This window comes from Electrophorus electricus, chromosome 24, assembly GCF_013358815.1.
Source record: "Electrophorus electricus isolate fEleEle1 chromosome 24, fEleEle1.pri, whole genome shotgun sequence".
Lineage (NCBI taxonomy): Eukaryota > Metazoa > Chordata > Actinopteri > Gymnotiformes > Gymnotidae > Electrophorus > Electrophorus electricus.
Genome location: NC_049558.1, coordinates 2,180,986 through 2,204,242, shown reverse-complemented (window position 1 = coordinate 2,204,242; position 23,257 = coordinate 2,180,986). Strand labels below are relative to the sequence as shown.

At 49.1% G+C, this 23,257-nt stretch overlaps 2 protein-coding genes across 3 annotated transcripts in view; both read right to left on the bottom strand.

The window, feature by feature from the left end:
- l1cama (L1 cell adhesion molecule, paralog a) overlaps positions 1–7,670 on the bottom strand; it is a 35,279-nt gene extending 27,609 nt beyond the window's left edge. For both annotated transcript variants that reach the window (XM_035522291.1, XM_035522292.1), the window contains exon 1: positions 7,535–7,670. The gene's annotated coding sequence lies outside the window, so the exon portion shown is untranslated. The remainder of the gene's footprint in view (positions 1–7,534) is intronic.
- A 5,711-nt stretch (positions 7,671–13,381) lies between these two features.
- Positions 13,382–23,257, bottom strand: part of huwe1 (HECT, UBA and WWE domain containing E3 ubiquitin protein ligase 1) — a 34,957-nt gene continuing 25,081 nt past the window's right edge. Inside the window, 21 exon segments of the mRNA XM_035522467.1 lie at positions 13,382–14,345; positions 14,445–14,635; positions 14,784–14,965; positions 15,078–15,195; positions 15,294–15,399; positions 15,922–16,209; positions 16,416–16,556; positions 16,819–16,936; positions 17,026–17,271; positions 17,359–17,508; positions 17,711–17,813; positions 18,588–18,883; positions 19,136–19,338; positions 19,532–19,664; positions 19,774–19,930; positions 20,040–20,128; positions 20,402–21,098; positions 21,198–21,852; positions 21,962–22,356; positions 22,492–22,715; positions 23,131–23,255. Coding sequence (XP_035378360.1) covers positions 14,243–14,345; positions 14,445–14,635; positions 14,784–14,965; positions 15,078–15,195; positions 15,294–15,399; positions 15,922–16,209; positions 16,416–16,556; positions 16,819–16,936; positions 17,026–17,271; positions 17,359–17,508; positions 17,711–17,813; positions 18,588–18,883; positions 19,136–19,338; positions 19,532–19,664; positions 19,774–19,930; positions 20,040–20,128; positions 20,402–21,098; positions 21,198–21,852; positions 21,962–22,356; positions 22,492–22,715; positions 23,131–23,255 — 4,720 coding nt within the window. The 3' untranslated portion in view covers positions 13,382–14,242.

Sequence of the window (23,257 nt, the reverse complement as noted above, 5' to 3'; positions counted from 1 at the left end):
CAAGAAACCGTCTCTTTCCATTGATGTCAGTAACAACCCATGAATTCCTAAACATGTTTAGGAATATTTGTATGCATCACCTCCTAATAAGCAATGACCTCTGTCAACCCTGTTAATCCATAATGAGCCATTCTTCATTGCTTCAGGTTTCCAATCAGTCACTGTGCACTGTGGCGCCTGAAGTCCTGCTGCTGCCCACCCCGTTAGCCTCTAAATCTGCGCTGCTGTGAGTGACTTTGCCCTGCAGCAAATCCAATCATGGTTAACAGAAGCTATGGAATTCCATTTTAGTCTCAGCTGGTCCTGCCTTTTCTGCAGTGACCGATTTGGACTCATGAAAGGCATCTCCCGCCAGCGGCACCGGCTGCACCCAGCGCATCAGTTCGGCCTCTGCGGTGGCCGTCGTACACAAGCTAGTCTCTGAACAAACGAAAGCAGATATTCCTCGGCAACAAAATAAACTCAGCCGACACATCCAGAGCAACAGGACAGGCGGAAGGCGACCGGCTCTGGCCCCGGCTCTTTGTCTCCCGTCAACATGCCGATGAGACGCGACAGCCCTAGTTGGCCGCGATTCCTTGGCTGTGCCAGGATGAAGCACACACCAGGGGAATGGAGAGAAGAGTGTAAGAACAGACGCTGAGAAACCTGAGGGAGACTGCACTGACCTTTCGCTACGGCTAAAGATGATCTAAAACACGCTGACATACACGCTTGCATAAAACACTGATGGTATAAAGGAATCGAGACAGAACACCAAAGTGACCACTCCCAAACTCGATTACGATGCCGGGGTGACCTCTGTAATTACGTAAGGCTCATAGATACCCCAGACAGGACAGATCGGAATGGGCTGCCTAGACCCAACCCACCCCCCCCTTTTAAATGAGGTTAGAAACAACCCTCTACATCTGCCGTCATTCCAAAATCATTGATCAAATCACTAACATGGCGATAATATTGCATGCATAACGACGCGCGCACACACACATATAGATATGAACCGGCAATGTTGCTGGGATCAGCTTCCCCTAGTCTGAAAGACAAACTGTGCACACATTAGAGGGACCAATAATAGCCCTCTTATCACACGAATTTATGCTTCGTGGTACTTTCTTCACACCAGAGAAGGTGAGAAGGAAGGAAGGCCTAATCCACATAAATAAACCAGACAGGTGCTTCCACTGTGACCACACCACATGAGCAGGATCCAGCCACGCGCCCAGCAAAACAGGGAGAAATAACAACAAACGCAGCGCTCCCTGTACCCTACCGGCCTGGAGCGAGGGACCATCCCCTTGCGCTGGGTAAATATTTGAATGTCTTGCACTGTTTTGTTTTCATGTTAAAAGGATACGCTTTAATTAGTGTCTTCCGGAGGCAAACGAGGGAGAGGCCGTGTTCCATTCAGAGGAGAGCCGTGCACGCGCGCGCGGGCGTGTGCACCTTCGCGACAGGTGGGCGTGCAAGTCTCAGCATGTTTAGGCGTTGTTTGTCACCATCTTCTGCGACAGTTTAATCTCTGCGGGTTTCATCGCTGGCGTTCTCCTTCCTTTTAAACAGACAGACGGGCAGATGCACACGCCCTCCCCCTCTCCTGTCTCACGCACGCATTTTCTCTTCATCTTTCTCTGCCCCAGCCACTGGGCCTCATCCCCTCATTCCTCTTCAGCGTGTCTCCTCTTCGCTCACTAGCCTCCTCTGTGTCTCTGCTTCCCTAACCCAGGCTCTTACATGGGGCTTTCAATCATTTCTTAATGGGCATCCCATCCTCCACTGCTCTCTGAACCACACCCAACCCCTCTGGCCCAAAGACATTTGACTGGTTAACTGCTTGGTTACCTCGTTAGGGCTTTTTAGTGTTTAATATCTGATCTCCTGTCATCTTTCTCATCGTGCCCCCCCCCCCCCCCCCCCAAGTCTCCTGACTGCTACACAGGCCACAGAGCTGTCGATGTTGCAGGCATGCATGTGCATTTAATAACCACCGCTGGTACTCAGAGGTTTTATTACTGGATTATTTTGTTCAGATTCTTGCCCTGCAGGACAGGTTAGAGGTATGCAGTTTAACTTATTCTATAATCTATATTAAGTTACACTGCGAAAGCCAGTGTAATCAAAGATCAGAAGTTATAATCAAATTTGAAAAGTTACATTTCACATCCATCATGCTATATGCACCATATTCACATTGGTTTTCAGGAAATTCCACAATGGCAGCGGAAGTTCTCTGTAAGTTCGCAAAAGGTGCGCATTAATACCCCTAACGTCCGGAGAAGACCGCACATTTAGCTTGGCTAATACACATAAACACGCCCTTTCATCTTGTACCACTTAATGCTCCAGTTTGTTGTTGTTTATCTGAAGAGCGTTTTGAAACGAAGCCGAGCTGTTCTCATGCAAGGCTGGCAGCAGCCCTGCAGAAACGCATTACAAAAAAAGAGTACTGTTGCTGGAAAACACGCGCCCAGCTCGGCTTCATTTACCTACCACATGGAAAATTATACACTTTCAAACGCAGCATGGAACAAACCTACAACCTATGGTAGTCTGTCGCACACGCTTGAAATATGTGAAAATGTGTGTATTGAGAGCTGGTAATAAGCTTGCTGCTTTGCAGCACTGCAAAAACATTAAAAATCATAGCGGTTTTTTTCAGCACCGCAGACCTGTCAGCCCGTGCGTGCGTGGCGGGGGCAGATTTACGTATAAACATAGTGGGTGATTTGAGATGCATAAAGATCATTTCGATCGCTTTGCCACAAGAGCCGTGCCCAGAGTACAATTAACGCGCATCTGATTACAATGCATTTAATTCAGCGCTTCAAAAAGACGACAACTGACGCACGCGAAGGTCTCTCTCGCGCCCCCCTCCCCCCAGGGTGCAGTAGGGGAGGGGGATGTCATGCCTGCCCAAACTCCTCTCTCCAACCGTCCCGACTCGCCCGCATGTCCCCGAGCCTTTCTGGCTTGGCACAGTGCGAAACTGGAAGGCGCCGTAGGTTAAGATTAAATTAGCCGCGTGTGTGGGGATTACAGTCGCTGGCGTGCTGATCCCCTCCCACACTGCCCTTAATCCAGACGTAATGAATATAATCACACCCGACGCTTCTCGAGCCTCCAGTATTACGCAGGTGCACACAAACATTTTCCGCAGTGCACGCAGTCACCCGACGGTCCTAGAAGAAAGAAAAATAAATAAATCGCACGCGCACAGCGTCTTCCCACTTAGAGATTTCAGTGAGGCACATCCTCGCCGACGTCACTGCAGGAGTGAGTGTGTGTGTGTGTGTGTGTGTGTGTGTGTGTGTGTGTGTGTGTGTGTGTGTGTGTGTGTGTGTGTGTGTGTGTGTGTGTGTGTGTGTGTGTGTGTGACACAACCAAATTCCCCCCCAGAAATGAGAAGGGTGGGAGGCACCTTTACACTGTGCATTTTACTAAGACTGCACTGAACAGCAGAATGGGAGACAGGAACTCATCACTTATTCTATCACAGCTGTGAATTATAAGGGTAATTACTTTTTTTTTCTTCTTCTTCTTCTACATGGGTCTAGCAGTTGTGTCCATCTCTCCCACACTCGTAGGCAAGCAGTGCTCAGAACATTTTACATGAACTCTTTCAAATCCGTCTGTTGCTAAACCAAAAGAATTTGCCACGCATAAAATTCTCTCCTCCATTTTGGGTAGTGCACCAGCACATAGCACATTACAAAGGTAGTTTCATCATTAGAGCTTTGACAATGTTGTTCTGAAGGACCCCCTTTAAACTTGCCAGTGCTTCCTCTCAGTAAACCAGTTTATTTCATCAGTGGAGCAGCAATTGTTTGAAAAGTCTGTTCCGCTCTTCTTCACTTCCAGTCAGCCCACCCACTCGTGCTCATTTGTATGCAGTGTCTCGGATTTTCGCACGAAATCTACTAAATACAAGACGTTCAACCGCCATAAGAACGCATTACAAACAAAAGATGTACTATGTTGTTCCACTGTGCCATGGGTAGTTTACCAGCACTTGTGACACTGGGGTGGTGCTCTCACAGTTGTAAACACTTTAATATATTCTAGAAAGCTGTGGCACAGAGGTGATCTGGAGGGCCTTCATGACACTCGCCAGTGCCGCTTCTCAAAAGGCCAGTCAGTGCGTCACGTTAGTCCAGTTCATCACTGGTTCATCAGAGGAGGCTTAGTAACAAAGCAAGGATTCAGGCTAAGTTTAGTTCCTCATTTAGCCAATAATGGGTCTTTCAGTGGAGGGCAGTGATAAGACACAGGCAGACAGGGATGATTCACTGTGCCTCGCCCCAACAAAGACATCATTTCATTTCGGCCATGAGAGGGAGAAAATGGGACTCGTGGAAACAGAATGGCATCAAGGCCAGAAGTGAAAGCTCCTCTGTTGTCTTCTGTGGACTCCTGTGCTGTGGCCTTCATCTGTTGCTTCTTGGCAGTCGCACCTGTTTCCTCGCCCGACGAGGGAAGCATTTGTACTTATTGTTTTGAAGGCCTGTTGTTCCAGCATGATTGTATCTTAAGACATCATAGAAGGATGTAGAGATAAAAAAAAGTGAGAAGTAAGATCAGAACTGTTGCACACTCCATAAAAACATACCTGAGCGTTAAAATGATGTTTAAAAAACATGCATTGATCTTTTGATTGTTTAGAAAACAGATTACAATGTCTGCTTTTTAAGTGATTGAATGTGGGGCACTGGTACTGTGATTTTAAATGATTAATTGGATTAACAATCATATCAGCATATAAAGGCTCAATTTAAAGCAGCCAAAATTATGCACTTGAAAGATTGATTTCAATTTTATGGCCTTTGTCAGTATATATAAGAGAATTGCAATTTGTTCTGAAGAAGCCATTAGTTTGATTGTGATCTACAAAGTGCCTGATCAGGCCTGATGAGCCACTGAAAAATAACAGTTGCAGTTTAGGGAGGAAAGACAGCATTAAAAGAAATGAAACATGACATGACAGATGCTCACCACTTAAACTAATGCACTAGTTAAACCAAGGCTGATATTTAGCATGGCCTTAAACATCCAGTCAGTTCTTATGGCCGGGCTCCTTGCCGTTTCCCTCACTTTGCTCTGATGATTGACACTTTGGCCCAGACTTCCCTCATGCTTTTAAGCCTCTGTGTGTGTGTGTGTTCACAGAGAAGCCATAGTTCGTGGCCACCGCCCATGTGGCTCTAAGTAAACGGTTCCACCCTGCCTGGCCTGTACTGGCGCTGCTGTCTCAGTCTGCCTGCACTCTTCGCATTGATGCAACATCTCCTCCTTTTCTCTCCTGCCCACTACACATGATCCTCAGCTGCCCCTCTGCCCTCACTCAGTTCGGTGCAATTTCGGCCCACGGGAATCGCGGACGACGCGTTCCCATGTTCGTCTGCCAGCCCTCGGGCCTGGCACACATCAGTGGGTCTACTCCCTCTGCACGGTTACGATAAGCAGGATGTCGGGAGGGATTTTTGCGCCACCAGTGGGTACAGGGTGTGCCGATGGCAGTGCCATCCAGGCCTTTGGGCAATAGAACCGGTAGCTGCCGTGGATGCTTGCGTGCCACACCACTTCTCCCTCGAGCTCCACTCTAACTGGCAGATTCAGAGCAGATGCTCGCACCCCGCCGAAAGATGCGTTACCACGCCAACCACCGGCCTTTAAGGCAGGCTGAGATGGTGAGGATATATGTCCTGATAGGAGGATTTAACTGTGATGGCTCTTTTTCTCCTCCAATATCAGCTTATGCCCCTCCCCCTCTGACCTTGCACCCATTGTCTCAGCGCCAGTCCCTGTCTCACTTCAGACGACAGATTTAAGCACACACATTACCATCTCGGGGAATGGCTCTGCCTGTCAAACATGACCACACCCACCCTCATTCTTTCCTCTCTCCTAAATCTCTCCAGCCTGTGCATCCGTCTGGGAATATGGCTCAATTAAATGTGGTGGCTCAGAGGAGGAGAGAGCTTTGTGTTGCCGGATCACATTTAGCCTCACAAAGGCAAAAGCCCTTTGGATATTATGGGACAACAACAACAACAACAACAACAACATTCCATCACATTATGATGTAACAGTACAACAAGTTGCTAAGGCCAACAAACCCATGCCTTCTCCACAGTAAGCCTTACTGCTTACCCTTGGGATGATGTGCTAAAGAGAAACATGCATCACTGTCACACACCTTTTATGGATTCCCGATCCATATGGATTGCCAAGGACAGGCGCCTCTATGAATTTCTTTGTTGACAGTAACTGTGCAAATCTGACAAACGGCTCCAACCTCATGCACAAGTTCCAGAATTTGTACCAAATGTATTTTTTTGCTGCAATAGCAGCAGGACATGCGACAGCCACAACCCTTGCCAAAGTGTCCGGGATTAGCACCCTGAGCATTGTGTACAAAAGACCCACCCCGAATCTCGCATGCTGGCACTCGGCCAGGTGAGCAGCCTCCGTTTAGCAGCCAGTGAAAACAAACGCAGGTCCCACCCTCCTGCTTCGTTTGTGCTCGCACGCTCCCCTTCTGCCCCATTAAACTGCAGTTAGTTTTTCCCTGTTTGCTTTAGTGCACACGCCCTGGATCTGCACACAGGCTGCTGCATGAGGAGCGCGCCGCTCAGCAAAGACCCACATTACCTTGTTCTCCAGCGATTATTGGCGGCTAACACAAATAGCAAGAATGGGAGGGGGGTGGGGTCAGTAAGCCACAATTAAGAGACTGCAGCAGTATATCTAGTAAGCAGAACAGGGCAGGAGGAGATTAAGATAGTGTGGTTCAGTATGGATGAAAGCACACTGCTGCATGGCACTGCACCTGCTCAATCGTCTCTGACAAACAGAGACGATCCAATCAGTTGCTGCCTCATTGATCAGCATGACTGATCAAACAGCGTCATCGAGGAGGTATCAATGCTCGCGTGCCAATATCAGAGACGGAGAGACACATCTCCACACCACTTAGTATTCAAGACTACCGCTCACTGATGGAAAAGAAGTACTCTTCTGCAGCCAAGCTGCCCTGTTTACATGAAATGGAAATGAGGAAGATCAGAGGATTTTCAAAAGTTCAGTACAACTTATTTATTCTGAATGAGATGATATAGAGGGAATCAAAACATGAGCTACTCTTAAATTACTTGCGAAATCTCAAAACCACTGGAATGTTACCAAGAAGAGTGAATAAACGACATGTAAAAAATTCTTCATTTGTAAATTAGGGATTTGCCTTGGAAATATGACTAGCTGCTTCTAAAGCTTTCATATTTAATGACCTACCTTTCCCCTAAATGTTAAGCCAAAAACTGGTTTCCAAATCCGTTCATCCATGCAACTCCTGCCATCCCTTCACTCCAGGTACAGAATACAGCAAACACACTCATGAATCCCTCAGACTACAATAGTGCTGTCGTTTCATCCGAGGACCCATGAGGATCTGCCTGCCTACGTAAACACGAGATGTATGCAGCAGTTCTCAGCTATGCGAAGCTGTTACTGCATGCCATTGACGCCATTCTGCTCTTACCTCCACAGGTTTACGAAGGCTACAGCGCTCTGTGGGGTTTTTCCTCCCCCTCCTCCCTGATGTAGAGGTTTTGCGATTCTTCCTCCCTTTCAAATTGATTGTGGCCTCTCTGTGCTGATGCTGCAGTGATACAGAAACACACCCTCTCACACTCCTCTCTCTCCCTCCCTGGCCTCTGATTCGCTGCTGGCTAGAGGTGACATCACCCTTTCGCTCAGCTCTTTCCTCCCTCCCTCTCCTTCTCTCTCTCTCTCTCCTTCCCTCCCTGTTTTTTGACCATTGCTTTATTCTCTTTATCCCACATTCTTTTCTTTTTAATCCCGTGCTGGACAACAGCCACCCCACCCCACCCCACCCCACCAACATCTGTAATCTGATTGGCCCGATCAGACAGATGAATGGGTAATGCAATCATAGAGGCATGATGGCAGGCGCATTAGCCTCTCATGGCAGCAGTTTCCAGCACATGGCATGATCGTGGCATTAAGCACATGGACTGATGCTATGCTAATTAAACAGCGTTATGTTGTGCTGGAAGGGCGCACTCTCTCCCCCCCTGGCACCTGGCTACTGAACAGCAGACGTGATGATACTGGCAGGGAGGATGGGGGATTAGGCCTGATGGGTGGGGTGGGCAGAGAAATTGAGAACCATTCACATTCATTTAAGCAATTATCAGCCCAATGCAAGAGAAATCAATTCAAAAACAGCATCTTATATCATTTAGTAACTTGAGCGTTCCACAAACATAGTTTCACATGACTGAATGCCAAATGACTGGCATTCAAGTGACAATAAATCAGTACTCTTTTCCAGCATCATAACACTTGCCTGAGTTAGGACACTAAGTAAATACAAATATCAGAACCCCCTTCGATAGCACCTGTGACTTCCACCCCTGATGGGTTCTCCTTCTAAAACACAAAAGACATACTCCTCTACATCACACAGTCCTCTGGCTCTCGAGGCATAATAGAAGTGACACTGTATGGCTGCTGTAAAAGGTCACTGTTCAGGTGCTTGTGTGTCAGTGTGAATAAAGACTCAGGGAGTAGATATTTTTGCATCATCTCCACATTGCCTCTCCCAGCATGTGTTTCGCCTTGGTGTCACACATGGGTGACATCGCCGCAGGGTGCGCAGTCTGAGCGTCTGCTGCTGGTAACATAAGAACACGCATAAGCCCATGACCCCGGAAGATGAATCTAAACGCCCAGCCTCCCGTTAAAGGACTGCTGTTGGGTTCGGTTTGCCAAGTGGCTCTGTTGCATGCTGGGCTGCCTGGGATTGCAGGTCACATGACTAACTCAAGGCACAAACACACACAATGACAAAGGACTATGTAAAACAGAGAACATTTGAATAAGCAATTTGCAAGGGTTACAAACAGAGGTCTAACTGCCAGAAACAAATGTATTATATGATGAGACGAAATAAAATATTGGAAGAAATTTGTGATTTGGTTTTAGAACTGGAACAGTGAAATATGGCTTGGTGCAGATAAACAATATAAAAATAGGTCAAGGGAGGGACAGGCTTTCAGACATGTCAAACTGTCATGAAACAGCTCAACTGTCTTGTGTTGGATTCCTTCATCAAAAGTTTTTTCTCCCCTCCTTAAAACACAATCAAGATGAGGCTAGTACTTTGAGATCAGCTCTGTGCATTGTCAGAGACTACATGATCAAAAGGCAAAGAATACTCAAGTGTTGCTAGATGATAAAAATAACCTGAACACACTTGCATAAAAAATGGGTTTAAGAAACAAAAATAGCATCCAGTGCTTTTCCAGGTGTTCAGAATGTTACTGCTGGAGCAATCTGAAGTTCTCAGCCTTAGGCTCTGTCTGTTTGCCATTATTCTTCAATTACCATGACTAGCACTGGGCCAAACTGGCCAAATGACCTCACGTCCACTAAATGAATTCACTTAAGTCAATTAGCTGCCTGAGCCAGTCAGAAATAACCCATGACAAGTATACCAGAGACTTCCGATTTCTGTCCCCCCCCCCACCTCTTCCTGTTGTCTACTAGTGTTTGTGTCTACTGTTTGCATGGGGGAAGTTTTTTTTTTTTTTTTTTTTTTTTTAAATCTTATTTTTAACCTCCATCTCAGAATAAGACAAGATTTGAGCTCTGGCTTGTGTTCGCTGTAGCACTGTTCGATATTCTAGTCTGACATTCTGCCAGACAGATAATGCCTCGCTGTAGCATACTATTGAGTTGACTCCTCTCTGTAGACTTTTAGGTTTAGGATGCCAGAGTGCGCACACACACCCCAGTCATTTTGTTCTGTCTACAGCAGAGCAGAGTCTTTTGGCCCTAAAGTAGGACACATGATGACGGCGTTACACTCTTGGGGCTGCCGATTGCTGCACACCCACTGAGGTGTCAGGCTGTACATGGTAAAAGCCTGAGACTAGAGACAGACATACATGGACTGAGTGACACACAGAGACGGTGAGAGATGGTGTGAGAGCCGTAGACACTAGGATGATTTACAGTGACATTGTTAGGCTGCACAATTCATCTGTGTCAAATTAATTTATTACTGTCGACTGCAATTGATATCCATTGTTTGTGTGTACAAAGATATCAGACCTCAACCACACCACCAATTTATGTTGGAATGCTACATACAAACACTGGATAAAATTATTAGGCCATGAATTATTGATTCACACACACACACACACGAGAATGTGATGTGAAAACTCGAGATAAAACATGAATGTTTGGGAACAGTACTTTGACAAATTACTAGACTTTTGCATCTGTAATTTGCATTGTGAATGTCAAAATACAAAAAAGAACCAAAACTTCATTGTGCCCAAAACCACGTGCATCACATATTCCTCAAACTCCCAAGGCCTGCACAGTGGACACTTACTGTTCTTGCAGTGGTACTTCTGTGCCTGTTACACCAAATTTCCATTAAAGAAGAATTTACCAAATTGAAAAGAACACTAATCCTTATAGATTAGTAATGAACTTGCTAGATATCATTACAAGAAATATAATCTTAGTGGTCACTAAACGAATAGGGGTTTTATTGATATAGACCACCTGCTTTCAGTTTTCATTGACTACATTTTAACCAGAACTTTTACAAAGTCTTTTATTCAGTTACATACAGTTTTTTTGAACATTTTAATTTTTGTTCATGTTGTATTTGGCACGATTCAGCATAAATCACAGAAATGGATGCCTGTGAAACTAGATTAACGCTGATGGACAAAGTCTCACTGCAGTTCTAACAATCAACATAATCCTGCATAGGTAGTCTTACAATAAGTAGCTATATTAACTTACCTTTTTAAACCTGGGATAGCTTTGATTTTTGTTGTATTTTACATTATTGATCCTCAACTGCTCTGCCCACCACCAGTGATCTCAACAGTGGGCAGTGGAAAGATATACAAACTAATAAACTGATTCTAAGTAGATCAGGTGAGGTTTTTGGGCATTTTTCCTTGTTAACAAATGAGTTTTTATATTACCCTATGATCTTAAGCAATTAACACTGGCGGTGCCTTACATTAATTACTAATTATTTTTAGCAAACATTCACTCTTCTTGGTAACATTCCAGTTTTTGAGATTTTAAACCCCCCCCCCCCCCATTAGTTTTCCAATTTTAATCTTATTTTGTAGAGTTTGTGTGATCCTCAAGGCTTTTCCCTTCTATAATCTGTCTGCAATGGATTGTGTGTGAGAAACTCACCAGGAAGCATAATCTTTAATTAAGGCTTTGCACAGAGCACATGGAGGGGCTGTCTCATTACCAGGTGAACTGGTTCAGCTCTGCATACCCTGAACGTGAAGCACGCATATGCCAAAGGGTTAACTCGCCCTCACAGTACAAAATACATATATCTGTATAGTCAATTAAAACCATGAAGCCAATTACACTAATGAACAACTCCTGCTTTAGTGCTATGCAAATCCATTTGTCCTCCCCTCGTCATTCCCCTCACGGGGGGGAAGTAATGCCCCTGATTTATGCCTGGCACAGCACTCTGCATTATGATGGGAGTTCTGGCAGCGTCTCAGAAGCTGTCCGGTATTAGTCCCTGAGACCCAGTGATTGGCTGCCACCTACACTGGCTCCCTGCCTGGAGGTTTACAATAGTGATGCGAGCTCTCCAGATATCACAGAAGAGACGCAATACCCATGTTTGTAAACATGTATTCAACATTATAATCCTTTTTTAAAACATTTCCCCACAATGCCTCCAATAGCTTTACTTAAGACTTGCATTATTTATAATAACCGAGTCAATACCTATTGAGCAGCCCTTGCAGAAAGTCACATAAAATCTGCATAATTTAGAGGAAGGAACGTCAACAGTGTTCATGCAACATCAAATGCAATCATGCAGCTACTGCAAAGCCAAGAGGAGCAAAAGACAATGTTTTAAGAAAGGAAAAATCTTTGAGGGGAAAATACTTTTACATATTTCATAGAATTGAGATGATGTACCGCCTCAAGATCTCCCCCTAGTGGTGTATTGATAACTTGTACCTCAGACATTTACTCAGGTCCGTACGTTTCTTTGGGTTCTGAATACATTTTAAAATGTGGAAATTGTAAACTATAATGGCTCACGGTAACATGGCGACCCTCTGCTCTGTGGCAGGTCTAAGGGGCAAGTACTCTGTCAAACTCGTTCCCCCTGAATTGAATTCAAATGCAAATCGTGAGCAACTCCGTGCGAGGGAAGAAATGCAGCGAGTCACGTGTGGCAAACGCCATGAGAACTCACTCACGTGCTACATGGGGGAAAAAATCCGTCACCATTAGCTGGACCTTATCTGTCTCCCGTTTCAACTTTTGCAGGGACTAACAGTCTCTGGCTTCAAGCATGAAAAACCACAACAGCTTTCATCTTTATCTGCCTGTACAGGACCAGGGCTAGCAATTTTACAATTAAACTCAGACTGGGGGTGGAAAGGGACGCAGACAGAGAGGGGAAGGGAAAAAGAAAATAGAAAACAATTAAGGCAGCATGGGGTTAACATTGATTTGAGCTAAAGTCATTTATCTGTCCAGCTCATCATGTCCCCGAGGCAGAAACTACAGCAAGCGCCAGTGGATTCCCTCACCTTAGATTTGATGAGGTGGAGGCATGGGCTGCGCAGAATCTCATGGAGCCGTGGTGTCTGCTTAAAGACAGGGTGGGGCAAGGCGTGAAGGAAGAAGCGGAGGGGGAGGGGTTAGGGAGACAGGGGTACCTGGTGGGAGGAGGGTAAAGGAACTTAAGTGCAGCTTAAGCGCAGATGGTGAGAGACGCCACTCATGCTAAGGGGAGAGATGGAGTGGGCAGGGCAGGGCCCAGACAGCGAGGAAAAGAAGGCAACACTGAACATGACTAACAGAAAAAAAAAAAAAAAACAACAAAAAAAAAAACAACAAAAAAAAACTAAAAATCAATAAATCAGCACCTGGTTGGTAAATGTATCAGTGTACTGGGGTGCAGTAGGCATGATAAATGCCTGAGGTCTCGCATGCACGCAAATCTGGGTCATCGGGAGAGCAACAGCCATCCATGATGACTGCGATGAAGTGGGGGGGTGGGGGGGGGTTGCGTGCAAAGACAGACACAGGCCCACACACTTTCTTGCTACTGGCCCCTCACAACACCATCTGAACCAGGTAATCTCAGTGTGACACCAACGATTGCCCTGAGCAGCTCTGCAGCAGCACGGCCAGACGAGTTCTCCACAGCGTACGTGCCCCAACGGACCCTCATTCTCCTGTGAAGTCGGCCTGGAAGCTGGAAATGATCATAGCATTGGGTGCAAACAGTCTAAGGTCTCTTGAAACAACTTTAGCACACACGATCGAGTCCATTTTATGCATTTATTTATGTAGCAATTTATTCTCTGATTAGCTGCTGAGGGGCTGGTTCAGCAGCCCATGAACCACGTCAGAAGGCTGGTGGTTCTGGCCAGTCCGTCACTTCCTCTAAGCTCTGTGATCCTTCCCAAAAATACCACAAAAAGTTGCCTAAAAATGTCACCCTTTGAAAAGTCTCTGCACGGTTGCAAGTTCATTCAAAACTCTAAACTCACACTCGACCCCACCCCCCTCCCAGTTCGCCCATTTTCAAAGCTAGTGAGGTCAAACATTAGCAACAGAGGACAATCGACATATGCATCCCCCCCAAAGGTTTTATAACCATCCTGTTCACGCACACAAACAACCTTCTTATTTTAACAGCCAGAGAAGAACAAAAAAAGATTAAACATAATAAACTCCCAAACCTTTTGTACAGAGAAAAACTAAGTGGAGAAAATGTCTCTTATATTAGTCCGCGTAAAACCTCCAGATCGTCTCTCTCGGGTCTGCATTTTAATTGGGATGGGAGACACACAAATATACCAAATGCAGTTCTGTGTGTCAGTGAGAGGCTTCGTGTGTAGTAGGCAATGTCATTATGTTTGTCTCGCACGCTCAGTCATCCAACTTTACATGGATTAGAAAGAAGCAGGTCTTGGCCATGTCTACGATAGTGTGAATATGCGTGTGTCATAAGTTAACAATATGTAAGTTTAAATCAGTGTGGTGTGTGACAGCGTGTGTGTATATGTGTGTGTAATATATATATATATATATATATATATATATATATATATATATATATATATATATATATTTTTTTTTTTTTTGTGTGTGTGTGTGTACTGTGTGGGTTTTAGGAAAGTCTCTAGGCCAGCCCGAAGCCTTCTGAGCATTCCTGAATGGCCAACAGCAGCATGTGTCTCAGCTTCTCATAGCTCTCGTAGGCTGGGAGGTCCAACTGGTTAAAGCTGGAAGGAGAGAGAAGAGAAAATAGGGTTCTCACACACCATCAACTCAATACTTAACACAGCTCCTGGCCTGCTCGTTATGTGGACGGGTTTCTGTACCAAGTGTGTGCAGAGGGGAGTCGGTCAGTGGAGCGGTCGTCGCGGTGGATCTGGAACTTCTGAATGCCGTTCATGCCCTCCAACGCGGCAAAGCCCTGCAGGGGCACCTTGGACGTGCCCGTGACAAACTGAAGGAACTTGGCACGGTCGGCCTGGTCAAAGGAGCGCAGCGCACGCCAGAACCACTGGATCTGCATGGGGAAACGACACAGGTCAGCACCAGGAGACTATGGCACCACCTTACCATGGAGGTGCTAAAATTTGTGTTTTTAATAGACTCTCAAGTAGCCGTTTTGCTTCCCTTCAAATTCTAAACTTTCTCTGTGTGCATACACCTACTTGGATGGAGCTGGACTGGTACTTGTGGTACTCCGTGTTGGCCTTCAGGTCGTCAATGTCGATGGTGGGCAAGCCTGAGATGAGCAGCTCCAGCTCCTGCTCTGTGAAGATGGAGATCAGCCTCTTGGGGATGATCTCATAGAAGCCCTCCAGGAAAGCTGCCAGCTGCTTGCGGATAGCACCTGCACAGTAAGGAAGCAGTGAGCTCGCGTGCTAGCCTGCGCTCCAGCAAGTCCTCAAAGATGGAGGAAATATCCGCCGACGTGCTGACGATGCTGCGCGGCACAGGCTCACCCGTCATCTTCATCTGGCACACCAGGTGCACGTATTCCTTCTTGTTCTCTTCAGTCACCAGGATGTTGGCCCCGTTGGGCTTCAGGTCCCTCACCTCACACACCCCAAACTCCTGGACCTGGAAAATGACAGGGACGCAACAGATCTACTCAGCCCTGTGCTGTGGGAGACAGGACATACAACCAAACCCAAGACCTTTCTGAACGGTCTTCACACCTCTGTGCTGAATGTCAGCTCGTAACCCAGGGTAGACACATCATTCTCCAGCAGGTAGACCAGGCCCTGGAAGAAGGGATAGTCCTCGCTCTCCATGTCTGTGTACCTGTAGAAGACACCACCAGCAACAGGGCATGGTTTAACACAGGAGGTCAGGATTAAGGCCAGCGTCTGAATACAAAATCACACACAGAGACACATGTCTATTAGGGCAGGCAAAGACTAACTCTTACTACACTATTTTATTTTATTTAGAAATTTTTATAACTGCCAATATGAGCAAATTCCACACAATTTTTAAATTTCAGCTGTTTTTTAAATGGAACCGCATTCATGTCAGATGCACATCTACTTTTTAGGAAAATGTCACGATGTAGCTTATCAGATTAGCCTTTTAGTAAAAGGAAAAAAACATGCATAATTTCACTGAAATCCTTTAGCCACATATGTCCAATCTGTGACGCAAAATCCAGTGTGGAATCCAAGGCTGCTACGATCCTACATGCTGCAGACCCAGCTGGTAAATGACATCACCGACCGCATCACTGTGGCGCTGGGTCACTTTGACTTCAGTCGCATTCTGTCTTCTGTTAAATGAAGCAGCTCTGTACATCCAGACATACCCTACCTAACACTCTTTCCCAGGATGTGCTTGTAGAAGCTCCGTGTGAAGTAGCACTCCAGCAGTCGGTTGTCATAGACAGCCTTGGCCACCACGCGGCCCACAAACTTAAAGTAGCTGAGATGGTTGGGGTTGCAGTGGGAGGAGGGGTTGATGGTGTAGGTGACGCGGTCTCCAGGTGATGTGCGGAAGAGTGCGTACATGGGGTTGAACATCTCCCTGGAGATGATCATGTACCACTCCCTCAGCAGACCACCGGCATCCTGGCCCTCCTCCCCTTCAAACACTATGTACCTGAAGAGAGAGAATGAGGGAGAGCTATTTAAACTGAGTGGAGAGATTCTCTAGCTACACAGCAGCAACAATTATCTTGTACACTAATCTGTAGAAATGAGGGTGTGGGTAAGTGCTTGCACCACATGCACAAAGCGCATCAATGCATCACCAGTTCTGGCTGGCAGCTATCTACTGATTAGTCCACGTGTCTGTGTAACACTCACAGCCTGTTCTTCATGTCCTCTGGGCTCTTGCGGTGCAACTCTCTGTAGGAGTCCTCAAAGACATGGTCTCTCCTCACGTGGACAGCCATGTCCTCCTTCCTGAGTCCCTCATCCAGACGCTCCAACTCCTGACGGAAATACCTGACACACACACACACACACACACACACACACACACACACACACACACACACACACACACACACACACACACACACACACACACACACACACCCTTCAGTTGAGCACATACGCTATAAGGCCTACACAGCAGCGAATCTAAAGTGAGACATCTACAAATGGAGACGAGAGATGAAGAAATGAGAATACAGCAAAAAGAAACTAAAACCAAACAGCAGCAACAAGTAAACCTCCAACCAGTTAAGTGTCAGTCAGGCCATACTTGCGCTTGACGTCAAAGTCAAGTATGCGAATGTAGTCCACGAGGACAGCAAAGGGGCCGTCAGCCAAGTGCGTGGTGGACTGGCGCAGGATCTGGTTAAGCACCGTTCTATGGGTTTCTAGATCAGAGAAGAACACACTTAGGCCCTCCAGCCTCCTCATACTGGCGAAGGAAGACGACCGTGAGGCATGATGGTTTTAAACTCACCAGCGAAGCGGAGGAACTTCTGCGTGTCGGGAGGCAGGTTAGAGGAGATGTGCATGGACGAGGGCTCCCGGGAGAAGAAGGGGTCGAGAGAGGAGGGCGTGGCAGGTGTGAGCGGTGCCGGGGACAGCGGCGGCGGCTCGTCTTTGATGTGGGACAGCTGGCTCTCGCGCGTGTCCCGCACTGGGGGCTTGCTCTCGCGCTCGGTCGCATGCACCAGGAAGAAGGCCTCCACCGCCGGCTGCAGAACTTCACAGCGAAAAGATACAGAGCTGTGTCAAAGCGCTTCTGCCTTTGCAATCTTAACCAGCAGGACATGCTCGGCGATATGATTACCCAGGACGGCATGCTGGTCGTGTGACTCCTCTAGCTCTTTGAGACACTCCCCCAGCATGTCCCACAGCTCATCCAACAGGAGCTGCTCGCTAAGCAGAGGCAACTCAGGCAGTCTCTCATCCTGCTCCTGCTGTCCACTGCCCTCCTCACCTGAGAACACGTAGGCACACCTTCATCACCAAGCTTTAAAAAACCACAATAAAACCACTAGATAATTATCCTGATCAAGTCCCCCCCCTTTCCCATGAGAGATTTAGAGCACTTAACGCTCATATTTGCTCTGGTAAATTGAAATGAGCAGTGAGGTTCTCCTCCAGGTGCCACCCAGCGACGCAGGGCTGCGGGCGCTCACCGATAGGAGCCTGGTCCTGCTCTGAAGGAGAAGGCTGGTCCACATCCATGGGAGAGTCATCCCTCTGGGCTGCTGGGGCCTCTGTCGCAGAATGCGCCTCCGACTGGACCGGGAGAACGGAAGGAGACAGGGTGAGATTCCACACTGATGCAATGGGGAGAGGGGGCGTCTAACGTGGCGAGGGAACAATGATGGGCTCTACATCTCAGCTTCAGGGGCACGAGTGTTCAATGAGAGGAAGAGAAAATGGAGAGCACCATGCATTATGGAGAACCATAAGCGGTCGGGAGGGGTGTTGATAGTTGCTGAAGCACTGAGCCATGATAGCCAGCCAAAAAAAAACAAACACCACAAATCATCAACACAGGGAAAGAAAGCCAAGCCTAAAGCCACATTCAAAATTCATAACAGTGGGCTGTGACGTGTACCCAGTGCAGTGAGCGTTTGCTGAAGCACGTGCAGAGTGCTGGGTGCGTTCGTCTCACTGACATACATGTGCTGGGGGCGTGTGTGAGGCTGGCCAACTTGGAGGGACAGTGCAGAGTCATTACAGTGGGAATACTAAAGAGAAACGTTTGCGTGGTCAGCTCACTCGCTCGCAGAGGTTTACTAGACAAGTAGGCGAAAGGACGGAAAAGGGTGCACAAAATAGTCTAGGTGTCCACATCGATTATTACAACACAACAAATACGTGTCGAGTTTGTAACATTTGTTTACTGCGTCTATATGTAAAGTCTGAGAGTAGATGCTACATGTCATTTCTGACACATCTTGTGTGTTGTCAGTGTTCAATAAAATGCATTTAACAATCAGAGGTGAGGCACTGGCGAGTAGTGTGAGTAGCAGTCTGCCTGCTGTCAGTGTGGCCCATGCTAACCGTGGCAGAGCTGGCCGGGCCGGTGGGGGGGTTGTTGGTTGCTGCGGTGTTGGGGGCGTGGCCTGTGCTGGGGGCGTGGCCGGCTGCCGCGGACGATCCGGCAGCAGCGGCAGCGGCAGCGGCAGCAGCGGTGGCGGCGGCGGAGGAAGAAGAGGAGGATGAAGAGGGCAGGGGGGCCTGCTGTAGCCGGCGGGCCCTCTGCCCCTCTCTCACCATCTGGATAATGGCATCGGCTTCTGCCTCCAGCTGGCGGACGGCAGCCTGAATACTGCTGGCAGAGCCCAAGCTGGTAGAGCCTGCAGGGGGCAGCAGAGGGAGGAGGTGCAATCAAACACGAAAAACCTTCGGATCAACAGAACAGGTCGGACCAGCATTTCAAACAGGCCACTCTGCTAGAAAAAGGGCTTGTATCAGGTGGCGCTCGCAACTAGAGGTCATGGTCAATCACAGGCTACTGGCTCTCCGGTTAACTCCAACATTATAGAAATTCTGTTTGACTTACAACATCACACAGCCACCCTGTCATCAAGTGTGTGAGAGAGACTCACTCAATCTTCCCGTCTGCTTGGCCTTCTTGTTGGCGCGTCGCGTGTCCTCCCGGAGCTGGATAATAACCTGCAGCACACGCAGGAAGAACTTCTGCGTGGACGTCTTGGATGTGAGTGAACTCATGCAGGGCAGCTGGAGCTCTCTGCCACCCAGCGTGCGCTTCTGGGCCGCCACAATCACCACACTCTCAGACCCATCGAACCTGCAGGCCAGAGGAGAGTAGGCAGCACGAAAGGAAAGATGCGCTGCGCACGACCCTTTTAAGAAAAAAGGGCAACACAGCTGATCCTGGAACTGACTGCTGCGTATAGCATATAGCCACTCCTGCAGAAGAGTTCCTGAATTCTGATACGGTAACATGACGACGGCTGGCGGAGGCCCTCGGCTTGGCTCACCTGCTGGTCATCTTGCCCTTGAGGCGTGTGGTGAGGGAGGGGTCCTCGTGTGCAGCTTCTGGAGACTGAGTGTCAGCCCGCGCTCTCCTCTGCTGCTCCAGGTTGTACTCTCGTAGCTCTGCCAGTAAAGTGCCTGCACACGCACACACGATGACCACCAGAGGTAATGGAAACGTTACAAAACGGGTTACAGAGCATGAAAGCAGAGCTGCGAGGTGGTTAAAGAGCAGGGAAGTACTAACCGATTTGTTTGCAGAGTGTGTATCCGAGATGGCGGGCCCCGCTGAGCAACAGTCTGAGCACCGTGTCTCGGGTTTGGCTGTCCCCTCTGGACAGCTGTAGCAGAATGTTGGCCGCGTCTTCCAAGCCCTCCTCTGAACACGAGTGAGAGGTCAGCACCTAGCAGAGAACGCACACAAGGGGTGAGATGAGGGGTGGTCTCCCAGTTACACAGTCTGGGGGTCTGCCAAGCCAGATGCGAGGGGTGTGTGTATAAAGCGTGCCATACCTCTACTGAGAGCTGTAGCTGTTTCTCAGTCAGGCCAGTGGAGGCCAGCTTGGTTTCACTATCTGTACTGCTCACTGTCTTCTGTTTGCCTGCATTACCACCAGTACATCACCTTGGTTGTTACTTAATCTCTTGTAAGGTGAACAAATGCATCAAAACAGCACTAGAATACATGATCTGGACCACGTTCATGGAACATTTTCAGTGCATCAGTATTAAAATAATTATCAGTGCTATTTTATTAACAGTAGTAATTTTGTGGGTGTGAGGCACAGAAGCTATAAAGAAGTTTAAAAACTTTCAGCAATGGACAACCGCGCTATGGTGCTTATAGCGTCCGTCAGAGTGTGAAAAGCTCCTACCAGCAGCAGACGTAGCTGTAGTCGTGCTGGAGACTGCAGCAGTGGTGGTGGTGGTGGTGGTGGGGGGGGTGGGTGTGGGTGCTGGCTGAGCGTGTGCTGGTGCCATCCCTGCAGTCGCACCCTGGCTGCCCGTTGTGGCCGCCACCCCGGTAGCGCCCTGGCTGGCGGGCACCGCCGGCGTGGTGGACGGGGCCTGTGGCACTGGGTGCCCGGCCGGCACCTCCGTGGCCTTGTTGTCGGGCAGGGCGATGGAAATGAGCGACAGCAGGCGCAGGAGCTTCTCGGTAAGCAGCGAGCTGCGCCGGATCACAGGGTGGGACAGCATGTTCATCAGTTGGCCCAGCGGAGACGCCTCCAGGCTCAGCTGGGCGCCCTCGGCCTCACCCAGAGCCCCCAGCGGCACCGTCTTCATGGAGGCTTTTCCCTTGCGGCTCACGTTCATGTTGTCCAGCTTGACCAGCAGGTCCCAGAAGTCGGTGGAGATGCCCAGAGGTGTGCCTGAGCCAGAGCCCAAGGAGTTGTGAGTAGAGGACAGGGTGCCTTGGGCGCCTGAGGAGTTTGACTGGCCAGCACCACCCGGCCTGCAGACTCCTCCGGGTGCAAGGGTAGAGCTGCCACACAGGCGAGAGTCCAGCTCTGAGGTGGAGGAAGACTGGGGATCCTTACAGCGCTGCTGCGTGAAGTGGCTGGGGAACACCTGCACACGACGCACCAGGGAGGCGCTTAGAAAAAAAACCACAACCAACTGCTGTACCTAAACAACATTTTCAAAGCCTGCAAGGCATTCAACACTCACCTTAGCCAGCTGAATGAGGGTATCCAGGACGTGTCGACACACGACAGGGGCAGCTTGCGGGTGGATGTGCACCGTCGACCCGCCTCCTGAGCAACCGACTCCTCCCCCGGCTCCCGAAACCCCTCCCCCAAGACCAGCCGAGCTCACGGCCCCTCCTGCCGAATGTCGCTCTGCGTGCTTACGGCCCGACGCCCGCTGGATCTGGAAGATGTTGGTGCGGCAGCCGAGAGCGGCATCCATGGAGACAGAGAGCCAGGAGAGCTGGCTGGAGCTGCGCGACTCCACCCTGTTCAGCAGCTCCAGAGAGGAAGAGGAGGACGAAGACGAGGCCATCGAGGCCTGCGAGGAGGGGCCCTTGCTGGCGGCAGCCGAGCCCTGGCCCTGGGTGCGCTTGCCGCGGGCGTCGTCCAGCCGGGCCGTCTCCAGGCAGAGCTCGCTCTCGCTGCTGCGCTGCAGGATGGACAGCAGGCTGCGGATGACCCAGCCGCGTGTCTGCGAGTGGTAGCACAGGTTGCGCAGCACACGGTGCAGACGGCTCGTGTTCAGCTTGGGCTCGTCCACGAACAGTAGCACCAAGAGGCAGGAGAGCGCCTCGTGGTCCAGCAGGAGACGCCCACGCAGACGCAAGAGGGAGTCCACATTGGAGCTGGAGGGGCTGCGCACACGCACACACCAAAAAACAGAATTCATTCAATGAACCTTCCGCTTACATGGGCAACAATAACGCATCATCACATTCCTAAAAGCACTCCCTCCACACTGACCGGCTGTGGTTGGCGCTGCCACCCATCTGAAAGGTCCCCCCCCGCTGCACGGCCAGGCGGGTGTACTGCACACCACGGTTGCCCCCCAGGCGGCTGGTGAAGGCGGGCGAGCGCAGAATGGCCGACAGCGCCGAGGACGAGCTGTGGCCGAACAGGCGCTCATGCATCAGCTGCCTCTGGCGAGCCTCCTGCTCGCGCCGCAGGGCAGCTGCCTCCGCCGCGATGTCCGGGGGCATGACCGCCAGCACGCTGTCCTCCATGTCTTCCAGCACGGAGCGCCGCAGCTCAGACGGCAGAGTCTGGATGAAGGTGACCGGGTCTAGGGGCTGGTCTCCCTGCGGGGGCTGCTGCGACAGCTCTCTCCGCTGCTGCTCCGCACGCTGCTGGGCCAGCACCTGGGCAGAAGAGAAGACACCCTCCCTCAGCCACGGGTCCGCAACCCGCCAGTCTGGTCCATGCTGCCTCCACGTGTGTCTCTTCAAACAGGGCTTTGCACGTACAAAAACACAAATTTGCTCAGTCTCTCTTACCTCCTCCTGGATGGCTGGTGGTAGCGCAGCCAGAAACTCGGGGCTGACTTCAGTGACCCCCGGCCCCCCGCCCAACACGGGGGCGGCTGAGGAGGACATGGAGGAAGATACGGAAGGGCGAGAGGGGGGCCGGATGCCCAGCTGATTCTGCAGCACCTCGCGACGGATGTCCTCGGGCAGGGCAGCCAGGAAAGAGGGATCCACGCCCTCTGGCAGACTGATACCTACAAGCATTACATTTACAGCATTTAGCAGAGCTACTTCCCAAAGTATTTTGTCATTGACTCATAGAATACATCCTAGCCAGTACAGCAGGTTAGAGTCCAATATACCAACGAACTAGAATACTGTAGAAATACAGGGATCACTGCTGATGTTTAGAAGTACAAAGGTCTATCTTAAACAATGACAAAGTGTAAAACAACAAGTACTAGAGTTTGTTAGACAAGATCAGTGTAATAAACAAATTAGTACTTATTGTAAGGTATTAAGTCAATCAATATAGGAGCAGGGTCAGTTGTCATTTAAACAAATAGATGGGTCTTCAGTCTGTGAGCATTGCAGAATGGGAGGGTTGCAGAGAGGACGCACGCCAGATACACACGCCAGCATAAACCAATCTTCCTGCGAGACACTTACCTGCAAGTGGGTCCTCTTCCTCATTGCTGGTGGATGGGAGGGGTTCCTCCTGGATGGCTTGAGATTGGCTGTCTGCACTGTCACTCCTGGGCATCGTCTCGCCAGGGGAGGACACGGATGTGGAACT